This window comes from Pseudoliparis swirei, chromosome 2, assembly GCF_029220125.1.
Source record: "Pseudoliparis swirei isolate HS2019 ecotype Mariana Trench chromosome 2, NWPU_hadal_v1, whole genome shotgun sequence".
NCBI classification, from domain to species: Eukaryota; Metazoa; Chordata; class Actinopteri; order Perciformes; family Liparidae; genus Pseudoliparis; species Pseudoliparis swirei.
The window spans coordinates 1,026,921-1,038,425 of record NC_079389.1 but is presented as its reverse complement, the minus strand read 5'-3'; the positions used below and the strand labels follow the sequence as shown (position 1 = coordinate 1,038,425).

General features: G+C 45.4%; 2 protein-coding genes and 2 non-coding genes across 4 annotated transcripts in view; 3 read left to right on the top strand and 1 right to left on the bottom strand.

The window, feature by feature from the left end:
• Positions 1 to 5,533, bottom strand: part of si:dkey-219c10.4 (high affinity cGMP-specific 3',5'-cyclic phosphodiesterase 9A) — a 14,197-nt gene extending 8,664 nt beyond the window's left edge. The window contains exons 1-6 of the mRNA XM_056426674.1: positions 5,446 to 5,533; positions 4,408 to 4,569; positions 4,273 to 4,324; positions 3,485 to 3,611; positions 1,370 to 1,512; positions 1,214 to 1,273 (exon numbers count right to left, since the gene is read on the bottom strand). Of these exons, the coding sequence (XP_056282649.1) occupies positions 1,214 to 1,273; positions 1,370 to 1,512; positions 3,485 to 3,611; positions 4,273 to 4,324; positions 4,408 to 4,569; positions 5,446 to 5,533 (632 nt within the window). The remainder of the gene's footprint in view (positions 1 to 1,213; positions 1,274 to 1,369; positions 1,513 to 3,484; positions 3,612 to 4,272; positions 4,325 to 4,407; positions 4,570 to 5,445) is intronic.
• Positions 5,534 to 6,897: 1,364 nt separating this feature from the next.
• nifk (nucleolar protein interacting with the FHA domain of MKI67) lies at positions 6,898 to 11,004 on the top strand. Its single transcript, XM_056437518.1, has 6 exons — positions 6,898 to 7,093; positions 8,062 to 8,190; positions 8,792 to 8,900; positions 8,997 to 9,208; positions 9,702 to 9,764; positions 10,205 to 11,004. Exons 1-6 carry the CDS (start codon positions 6,971 to 6,973, stop codon positions 10,400 to 10,402), a joined length of 834 nt encoding a protein of 277 aa, XP_056293493.1. The 5' UTR covers positions 6,898 to 6,970; the 3' UTR covers positions 10,403 to 11,004.
• Positions 8,306 to 8,435, top strand: LOC130209613 (small nucleolar RNA ACA64). Its single transcript, XR_008834650.1, has one exon. It is a non-coding gene; the product is annotated as a small nucleolar RNA ACA64 (small nucleolar RNA).
• LOC130209619 (small nucleolar RNA ACA64) lies at positions 9,799 to 9,926 on the top strand. The gene has a single exon (XR_008834651.1). It is a non-coding gene; the product is annotated as a small nucleolar RNA ACA64 (small nucleolar RNA).
• Positions 11,005 to 11,505: the final 501 nt, after the last annotated feature.

The following is an 11,505-nucleotide window of genomic DNA, read 5'->3' as shown; positions in this document are numbered from 1 at the left end:
GATCGTGTGGCGCCTGCTGCCGCCGCCATTGTGGCTTTGCTTTAAAAAGCTTCTGGACAATTGAAGCGGCGAGCGAGCCGCACGCTTCCTCCTCACGAAGCCCACTTCACACGCGGTTGGTTGATCATACGCCACAAAGAGCTTTGAGTCCTCTGCAGGCCTTTTCATATGGAGATGAGTGGGTCCATCAGACGGCCTCACACGGGCCTCACAGGAGCCTCACAAGAGCCTCACAGGAGCCTCACAAGAGCCTCACAAGAGCCTCACAGGAGCCTCACAAGAGCCTCACAAGAGCCTCACAAGAGCCTCACAGGAGCCTCACAGGAGCCTCACAGGAGCCTCACAAGAGCCTCACAGGAGCCTCACAAGAGCCTCACAAGAGCCTCACAAGAGCCTCACAGGAGCCTCACAGGAGCCTCACAAGAGCCTCACAAGAGCCTCACAAGAGCCTCACAAGAGCCTCACAGGAGCCTCACAAGAGCCTCACAGGAGCCTCACAGGAGCCTCACATGGGCCTCACAAGAGCCTCACAGGAGCCTCACAGGAGCCTCACATGGGCCTCACAAGAGCCTCACAGGAGCCTCACAAGAGCCTCACATGGGCCTCACAAGAGCCTCACATGGGCCTCACAAGAGCCTCACAGGAGCCTCACATGGGCCTCACAAGAGCCTCACAGGAGCCTCACATGGGCCTCACAAGAGCCTCACAGGAGCCTCACATGGGCCTCACAAGAGCCTCACATGGGCCTCACATGGGCCTCACAAGAGCCTCACAAGAGCCTCACAATAGCCTCACATGGGCCTTACAAGAGCCTCACAAGAGCCTCACAAGAGCCTCACAGGAGCCTCACATGGGCCTCACAAGAGCCTCACAGGAGCCTCACATGGGCCTCACAAGAGCCTCACAAGAGCCTCACAGGAGCCTCACAGGAGCCTCACAAGAGCCTCACAGGAGCCTCACATGGGCCTCACAAGAGCCTCACAGGAGCCTCACATGGGCCTCACAAGAGCCTCGCAGGAGCCTCACAAGAGCCTCACAAGAGCCTCGCAGGAGCCTCACAGGGGGCAAGGACTCCATGAGTCAGCCCTCCAACTCGCTGTATGTGGAGGAAACAGGTCCACTGCTGGTCTGTTCCTGGTCACCACGGCGTGGCGACACCCGGCGCCTCGTGGTGACGAACACGACGGCATTGAAACTTCTCCAGATGTCTTACCAGTTGTCGAAGGTGGGGGTCTTTAGGTACTGCCTCACTTCCTCGGACATCTCCAGGGAGCTGAGGGCCACAGCGGGAACATTCACGGTTACCATTTAAACACGGTGGCGTTTCATATGGAGGGCGGCGTTCCTCGCACTGAGTTTGTGGACGTGCCTCATTTGTAGAAACTTCTCCCGCACATGCTCGCACTCCGCCCTGGTCTTGTGCAGCGTCCTCTTGTGGTAGAAGGGGGAGGGCTTGTGCGAGCCCTCCGACAGGTCTTTGAACAGGCCCAGCCAGCTCAGGTGCTCCACGCTCTGGAAGGAGGGATGAGGGTTAAATCCTGAGAGCAGCACGTCGTTCATTCAATTCACTTCAATTCAGTTGATTATATATAGCCCAATATTACACACTCCCCTAAGAGGGCTTTACAGTCTGTAGACATACAACATCCCTGACCTTTGACCTCACATTGGATCAGGAACAACTCCCAAGAAATAGAAAAAACACTTACAGGCTAAAAAAAAAGAGAGGAGAGGAGATCCCTCTCCAGGATGTCATGTGACCAGATGAAGAATAGATGTCATGTGACCAGATGAACAATAGATGTCATGTGACCAGATGAACAATAGATGTCATGTGACCAGATGAACAATAGATGTCATGTGACCAGATGAAGAATAGATGCCATGTGACCAGATGAAGAATAGATGTCATGTGACCAGATGAACAATAGATGTCATGTGACCAGATGAACAATAGATGTCATGTGATCAGATGAAGAATAGATGTCATGTGACCAGATGAAGAATAGATGTCATGTGACCAGATGAACAATAGATGTCATGTGACCAGATGAACAATAGATGCCATGTGACCAGATGAAGAATAGATGCCATGTGACCAGATGAACAATAGGTGTCATGTGACCAGATGAACAATAGATGTCATGTGACCAGATGAACAATAGATGTCATGTGACCAGATGAACAATAGATGCCATGTGACCAGATGAAGAATAGATGCCATGTGACCAGATGAACAATAGGTGTCATGTGACCAGATGAAGAATAGATGTCATGTGACCAGATGAAGAATAGATGTCATGTGACCAGATGAACAATAGATGCCATGTGACCAGATGAACAATAGATGTCATGTGACCAGATGAACAATAGTTAGTTAATATATAGTTTAATCGGGGTTCCCTAGGTTTTACTCCATGTTAAGCCTGGAAACTCTCTTCCCTTTGAAGTGATCACTATGGCAACCTTTGATGTGTGCAGCACACAGGTGTTCTCATTAGGGCAGTTTGACAGAACCATACACACACACAGATTCTCATTCATGATTTATAGTGGGGTCCGAGCTGCAAAGGAAGGAGGCAAGGTAGGATGGAAGCTAGGCAAGGAGGCAAGGAAGGAAGGAAGGAAAGGAAGGAAAGGAGGTAAGAAAGTAAGAAAGGAAAGGTATGAGAAGGAAGGAAGGAAAGGAGGTAAGAAAGGAAGGAAGATAAGTAGGCAAGGGAGAAAGGATAGGTAGAAAGGAAGCTAGGTAAGGAGGAAAGGAAGCAAAGGAGGCAAGGAAGGAAAGGAAGCCAGGCAAGGAGGGAAGGAAGGACACCCTCAACCCGCTCTCTCTCTATGTCTCTTCCGCGCCCCCATGCTCTCTCTATGTCTCTTTATTTATTTATCTCTTTTTCTCATGTCTGACTTTTCCTCTCTCTCTCATTTCTTGGATTGTAATTCATATCTTTGAATATTTAGAGTTTAGAGTTTTGCTTTTCTTTTCCAGTTATACATTTTCACTGCAAGCATGTTCAGCAGTTCAGGTCAATGTGTTTGTGCGTCAACGCACCGAGCAGGAAGTTTCACTTTTTGGTATTTTCAGCTGTTTTCAGACATTTTCAGATATTTTCAGCGATTGTTTTTTATATTTCAGCTTCAACATCTTAAATGTTAGCATTTCAACGCACTTTCAGCAGGAAATGCATTTTGTAGTTTAGTACATTATGTACATTTAGAGTCAAACAGACCATAAAGCAGGGGACGCTTTGGGGGCGGGGCTCCAAGATGATTGACAGGTTGCTACCACGACATCCTAAAACTTCAACCCTCTTTCACGATGTGTTTTCACTTCATGAAAGTTCATTGTGACACCTTGGTCAGCGTTCGGTCGTACTAGACTCCACCCTTTCTTTTCTGATGATGATTAAAAACCTTGTATCATATTAACCCGTCCCACGTACTTTCCCCCCACGTGCAGACCATCTTTAAACCCGTTGAGTACCTCTAGTTTCTCCTGGAAGGACTCCACCTGCTTCTTCATCTCATACACAGCTGCAGGAGTCTCTCCAGCCTCCATCAGGATGTTCTTCTCCAGGCCCTGCAGTCTGAGACCACACACCAGCAGGGAGCTGTCGGTTCACAAGTCACAAGTCACAAGTCACAAGGCACCTAAGCGCCACGCCGGTGACTCTCCTCAAGGATGATTCACCTTCACGTCAAATGTGAATCACATCTACCACATCTACACTCAGGAACATTTCCTGTTTCTCTCATTCCCCACCCTGCACACAGAACAATGAAGGTGCCACCTGGAACCGAAAATGGTTCTTCAGAGTGATGCCATAGAAGAGCCATTTTTGATTCCACAAAGAACATTTCAAATCAGGGTTTTTTAGAGAACCATTTCCTTAAATAGTTATTTAAAGAACTTATAAAGGTGTCTCAAAGAACCTTCAAAAAATGTTTCTTTAAGGCACCATTTCTGGTTCCACAAAGAACCTTTCAAACCAGGGTTCTTTAGAGAACCATTTCCTTAAAGAGTTCTTCAAAGAACCTATAAAGGTGTCTCAAAGAACCTTCAAAACATGATTCTTTAATGCACCATCTGTGGTTCCACAAAGAACCTTTCAAACCAGGGTTCTTTAAAGAACCATTTCCTTAGAGAGTTCTTCAAAGAACCTATAAAAGTGCCTCAAATGAAAGAATGGCTCTCCAGTAGGTGATGGTTCTTCATAGAACCACAAAGCATTTTAAAGAACCATTTAAGAACCATCACTTGTGTGTGCCTACCTTTTCTCCAAAGAGGACAGGTCGTATCCCAGCGCTCCGGCCAGCTCCGCACCTGAAACCCGGAGAGAGGAAAGAGTCAACGCGTCCCGGAGGAGGCGGAGCTCTGCGACTCCCAGGGGCCGAAGTGAGAGATACCTAAGGGCTCACTGTTGCAGTCGGCGGCCACCACCTCCAGCTTGTAGCAGCAGTCGGGGCTGTTGGGCTCCAGACTCAGGGAGATGTTGATGATGTTGCCTTTGGGGTTGTACAGCTTCAGGATGTCGTGGGGTCCGGCCTCGGCTGCAGAGCGGAACAGATCTGAAAGGGAAATGATGTCACCGCTTTCTTCTCAACCGTGTGTGGAGCCCTGGAGACAGCTCACGAGTGCTCCTGGAGTTGTCATGTATTCCTCAAGCTTTTAGGTGGTGCTTTTTTAATGAGGACCCCTTCCGAAATTATTAAGAAGTTGTAACTAAATCCTTTATTCTTTTTTTTCTTCTTCTTCAAGACAATCGTTCTGCCTTCATTAGTTGGAGATGAGAGAGAGACAATTGAAAGAGGAGTGAGAGGGGAGAGACCCGGGCCATACACAAGGCACCCCATCCTTTATTAATTGTAAACAAATTATTTAAATGTCTTATACCTAAAGCCTTATAGACATTTTAAACAACTTATTATAACCAAATACATACGTCTATTTTTTTGTGTGGCCCTTTTTATGATAATGGCTTCTAGATGACCTTCTAAATGATTTATTATTAATAACAGCACTGACAAAGCCCCGTATGGAGAGGCATGCTCTACAGGCAGATTAACAACAACCCAATCAACACACGTTCAAAACAATCAGCAAACAACATTATACAACCTCACGGACATTATCTGTGAGCCCGGTTCCCTTTGCCCCCCCCCCCCCCCTCCTGTGAGGAGTGAGGAGCTGTCAGCGGCAGCTGTATGGCTGACTGACGCTCAGACCACCTCCTCAACAGATTGTTTAAAATAACGTGTCAGATATTCACATCACATCTTGGTAAACGTTTTTGACAAATGTACATCAAGTTAACAAAATAGAGGATTAAGTAAGAGATTTCTAAACACTGTACTTGGACATGTGGATCTGTGTGTGTGTGTGTGTGTGTGTGTGTGTAATGCCTTGCCCATACATATAAGTGAACTTTGAGTTTCTGCTCCTACCTTTGACATCCTGGGCCGAGCAGTCCACCGGGAACTCGGCCTGCTCCGGCCTCCCGTTCACTGTGAAGTAGATGATTTTTGTTGCCATGTCATGAATTCAGAGCCCCGATGTCAACCTGTGTTGATCTGGATCTAAAGTCTGTCTGGCCTCATTGTTTCACTCCTCCCCCTGGCTTTATTCCCTCCACCTCTTCTTGTGCTCCTCCTTCTCCTTCACCTTCTTTTGTACTGTATAGCGTTTCTCCAAAGCACACAGAAGTCTACAGCCCCCCACCCTCCCCACACTCGTCTTTTGTGTACGTGTTTATTCTTGAATGTGTTATGTGTTTGATCTTTTTGTGGAAGTCCTTTTCCACCATCTAAAAAAAAAAAAAAAAAATACACACAGTGTGACAATAAATGTGTTTAATCAGATGACGTGTTTTTTGTATTCCTTCTCACAAGATGGAATATTTTAATTGTGAGATAATAAGTCACATTTAACGTATACCTCGTTATCCGATGAGGAGGTACCTCATCATTTTGAGAGTAAGATAAAATAAGTAATTGTAACTTTAAATAGTTATAGAACTCATAAAATAAAATAATAAATGTGTGTAATTCAATTAAAATGTTATGAAATACAATACCATGCAGTACATCATTTGGGCATTGTGCAAACATATTCTAATGGTAATATAGGCTCCAGTCATATACATGCAGGACATAGTAACTCATAGTTATGAGTTACTATTGTATAATCAGGAAATAATAGTAATAGAAAAAACGTATAGAAAAAAGAAAAAAAAAACATATAATGTGTTATTGTAGTGTTTTTTATTACTGTTACTGTTATGGTTTTTATTACTTACTTTTAATATTATGTATTATTTACATTTAATTGTTTTGTTACTTACTTTTAATAGTATGTATTACTTACTTTTAATGTGCTGTATTGTAGTTTTGTATTGTGTGTTCTTTGTCTTATCCTGTACGGTTTATTATTGTTTTGTGTTTGTTATTGTTTTGTTGGTTACTGTTTTATGTTTGTTATTGTTTTGTTTGTAATTGTTTTGTTTATTATTGTTTTTGTTTGCTATTGTTTTATGTGTGCTGTTGTTTTATGTTTGTAATTGTTTTATGTTTGTTATTGTTTTATGTTTGCTATTGTTTTATGATTGTTATTATTTTATGTTTATTATGGTCTGTCAAGGGAATACAGTTTTAAATTAGCTGTATAGCCACAATCTGGGCCAGAGCATCAAATGGTGACATGTTATGTATGTTTTACCTGTACATGGTCCCTTTTAAATAAAGATCATAAGTTGTCGTGTCATGTAAATACTAGTGAATCCTCCGTGCCGCTAGGCGGCGCTGTTTGCAGCGCCCTGCTGTACATGAGACAGCGGGACCTTCCTCCGCGTGTGGGCTCTTGTCACCGCATGTGCAACCGGATAAAGAGACCAGCGTTGTACGCAGACAGTTGAGTGACGCCGTTGTTTTTACTCCACGGTTTATGTCGCCGTACCTTTTTTAATTAATCGACATGACTGAGAGTAAAGCAGGGACGGCCCCTGCGCCGGCCAAAGAGCTGCTGGCGTTGAACCCCAAACAAGAAACCGAGTTCAAGAAGCAGGTGCAGGAGGCGAAGAAGAACAAATCTAGCAAGGTGGGTCGAGAGGGACCCGTGGCCCTGAAGGCACCATTGATTCCTAAACACGAGGGTGCTCACGGAGCTCTTTAATTACTCCGCCGCGGCTCTCCGTCCGTCCTAAGTGGACCCGTGCGACACCGTATTACGTCACCCGTCAGCCCGCGTGACCCAATTGGACATTTCGGCTATCGTGAATTAGAATTTGACGTATTAAAGTAACAAATAGCTCGTCGAGCTAATGGTGACCTTTTTATTTTTTTACTATTTCTTTTTTTCAAAAGGTAATGTCATTATTCCGCCACAGTCCGGTCCTGGAGGGGGTCTTTACATTGTAACGGGTACCTCGGTACTGGTCCAGGTCTCCAGGGTTCACGCTGTACTCTGAGGCCGCAGCAGAGAGCGTGTCTGCGGGGTCTAGAGCTACACACCGGTGTTACGGTTTAAGAAGCGACCGTGTTAACTGGCGACTTTGACCCGAACGCGTCCGTTGTTGTCGTAGTTAGTCAGCTGTATAGTATCTATTATTATGTATATGAGAGGGGTTGACACTGTATCACAACATTAAACCAAGTGGCATTCTCGAGGACAGTTATAGGTGTTTTCTACCCTGTTTTTCCAACGGCCGTCGTAACTACGGCAACGGACGGGTTCGTCAGTTAACAGGATCGCGGTAACACCGGATACGTCACGGTTCAGCTAAACATCTGTATCCATTTAGAAGTGACTCATATTAAACTGGGCCTCAACCATCATGACATTAACCAACACAGAAAAGTGTGTATTATTATTATGAATGTCTGTGGACCTAACAACTTTTTCTAATACATGAAATAAAATATGCTATTTCCATTAGGGGGGGACAATAAAAACATAGGTAGCACATGTACTCATGGTACTACATATCTGTTTCATGGCTAAATGTATCTTCTCTGTAATGTTGTCCCCTTTGTTGTCCTTTAATTATATTTCATTCTTTTTTCCAGGGGGGGCATTTGGACCCTGGCGTGATTTATGTGGGTCACCTACCACGCGGGCTGTTTGAACCTCAGCTCAAGTCTTACTTCGAACAGTTTGGGAAGGTCCTGAGGCTGCGGCTGTCCCGGAGTAAAAAGGTAGCACGCATTGATGACTACATGTTCAACAGCACAAGCGTACATGTCCTCGGCTCTCGTGACCTTTTAGAGAGGGCCGGTGACCCCTTGCTGGGACGTTCTGCTGGGGGTTGGCTCCGAATGAAAATGATCTCAGATGTAACCGTGGTCTGAGGTCAGATACCGGAGCCTACAGCACCGTGGTGCGTTTAAGCTTATCACCTGCTTCCCAGTGGCAGAGCGATAAAACCCATGTGCCAACAAAAGCTCAAATAATTAATTATCTCCATCATGATATATATCTATGGTATGTTTTCTGGTAATATAATCAGTCAGAATTAAATCGACAGTGTAAAACATAGAGTATTTTTTCATTTAATTCTGAATCTCAGGGCCGTTTCAAGGGAAATTAAAATCAGACTGACTGTATTTGTGAGCATATAATCAGGTTAGTACGATACTTAGATTTAACGACACTAGTGTGTTTCCTCAAGCTAAAATGTTTCTCCATTTAGACAATGAATGACCACATTGAATTGTTACCCAGCCCAATGAAATGCAGATGTTGGCTGTGAACCTGTGGGCTGGTGTTCACCGTGTTCCCCACCTGTGTTTCCCTCAGACAGGTGGAAGCAAAGGCTACGCATTCATCGAGTTCGAATGTGATGAAGTCGCCAAAATCGTGGCGGACACCATGCACAATTACCTGATGGGAGAAAGGCTCATCAAATGTGAGTATGGCTCCCGGGAGCCAGAGATGGTAAAGACGTTATTCCCGTGAAGGTGGACAGTGTTCCCCCGTTTACTCACTGCCCGATGTGTCCCAGGTCAAATAATTCCTCCCGAGAAAGTGCACGAGAAGCTGTTCCTCCATTCCGAGAGGAAGTTCAAGAGGCCGTCGTTCCCCGCCGTGGCTCGCTACAACAAGACCCGCACGGAGGAGGAGCTGACCAAGATGAAGGACAAGCTCCTGCGGAAGGAAGCCAAGCTCCGCAAGAGACTGGCGGCGCACGGCATCGACTACGACTTCCCCGGATTCGTGAGTACTGGGAGGGGAGAGACGTGAATAAAAACAGGATTCGTCCCTAGAGCGACAGCCGACCTTGAGAATACAGTCAATGTCATGCGAGTCTCTTCCAAACAAAGTGTGGCGTTCTCCACTGAAGAGCTGTTCTACACCAGGGTTCGTACGGTCATGGAGAACCTGGAAAAGTCCTGGAATTTTTAAATGGTTATTTCCAGGCCAGGAAAAGTCCTTGGAAAATAAATTAAATCTCAAAAGTTTTGTAAAAGTCCTGAAAAATGTTGTTATATTCATATGTTCATTTACACAGTTTGATTAAAAGAATACACATTTATATAAATGTGTATTCTTTTAATCAAACTATTGTCTGATGTAAGGTTTATACTTGTGTTTACAAAGATTTCACTAAATGTTTAGTCATGGAAATGTGTTTTAAAGTCCTGTAAATCCATTGGTCAGCGTGTGTACTGGCATCTGTACTTTGTTTTAATGCTCCTCTGCTTTCCAGGCTTCCCAGGTGCCCCCGAAGAAGAAGTCCTCTGATTCCATGGATGCGTCTTCGTGTAGCGACGTAAGCAACAAACACTGTCGCGCTTCTTCTTGGCTCAGAGTGAAAATGGCCCCCGGTGCACCAGTGACCTGGGGTCAGACAGCTGGGCCTAGAGCACTGTGTGCATTTAGCTTATTGCGCGTCTCCTGGTGGCTGCGTAATGAAACCCTTGCACCAACACGCTGCAAAGATGTCTCATTATCATCTACTACTGTTACGGTGGTGCCGTTTTCTCCGGCTTCAGACTAGTCTTTATCAGTTCCAGACGGCACACTGGTTTTCTATCTCGCTTATAGAAACGACTAGTTTGCGTATTTGTAATAACAGTCATTTATATTTATATTTATTCTTTTGCATTTAGCTTAGTCCGTGTGTTTTTGTGATTTCCCGTGCCTCCTCTGTGGTCGCGCCACTAGCAGAATGAGCACCTGTGGCTCATGAGCTGCTCTGGTCCGTTTCAGGGCCCCACGCCGGTCTGCACCCCCTCCGTCCTGGAGAGGAGGAAGTCCACCGTCCCCGACGACGACGACGTAGACGATGAGATCATTCTCAAGATGCCCCCGGTAGGAATGGACGATGAGCGCTCCTCGGAGGAGGAGGAAGAGGAGGAAGGCGATGACTCGGAGGGCGAGGAAGCCGCCGCAGTGGATGCGGAGTGAAAGCCCCCCCCCCACACTGTTTGATCGGTGACTCGGGTCTCTGGCTGTCACGGCACAGCTGCACACATCAGGCTCGTCTTTGGACTGCGTTCAGAAATCCCAGTGCGTCTTTCAGTCTGCGGAGGCCCCGTTACATTTGAGGAAGATGCCCCTTGTGTGAGTTTCCAGCGTAGCTGTGGGTCCTCCAGTAGTCCATGGGTGGAGCTCGCGCCCCCACCGCAGTGAGCCTGAGTAACGGCCACTTTAGACTGGACTTCTTTGACACGTGTATCTCCGTCTTGCAACGGGCCGCTTCCTTTGCCACAGGGTAAAATGTTGCTAAAAATTAAAAGGGCATTTCTTGTTGTTTTTTTTTGTCCTGCACGCTTGTCTAAAAGCGTGGTTAATTAAATTTGTACTATATAAACTATGATCATAAAAATAAATCATGTGAGAATGTACAATCCCAAGAGGTCCTTTTTGTCGTCGTGGTGTTTTCTAGCCGAAGAAGCAGAGGGAAGCGCTCGCATATGCACCAGCTGACCCTTTGTTTGTGTTTGGAAGATGTTTTGTCTTGTTGCTGTAGGAAATGAATGTAAGTAAAATAAAAGAAATTAATTTGGGTTCTGATATTGTGTTTCCTCAATATTATAAATTATTCCTGTGCCAGTAATGTCTTCCAATCCATCAGCGATGCAATAAAGAAATTGTGCATGTTTCCACCACCAAATGTAAATGATTGTGGCTTTGACTCTATAATTCTGCATAATGCTTCACATTAACGGGTAATAAAAAGCCACCTCCCTAATGACCAGACACTAAGTTCTGATTAATTTACATAAATAGTAGTCTATTAAACCAAAAGAATAGTCTGATAACATGGTTGATCCTGAAATAGTGGGCTCAAAATGTAGTTTAGATTGTACACTAAAGTGGATTGACATCAGAAGTTTAGTTACTTTTTTCCTCCCTCCATATTTCAGAGAATATATCGCTGCAAAGCCATTTTGTGCCGAGACGGACCCTGAACCTTAGAACCCTCATTTTGACCTTTCTGACCGCAGCACTCTGCTCGGCCAACGCCGCTGCACTGGCGCCGCGCGTCCACCAGATGGCGCCACGTC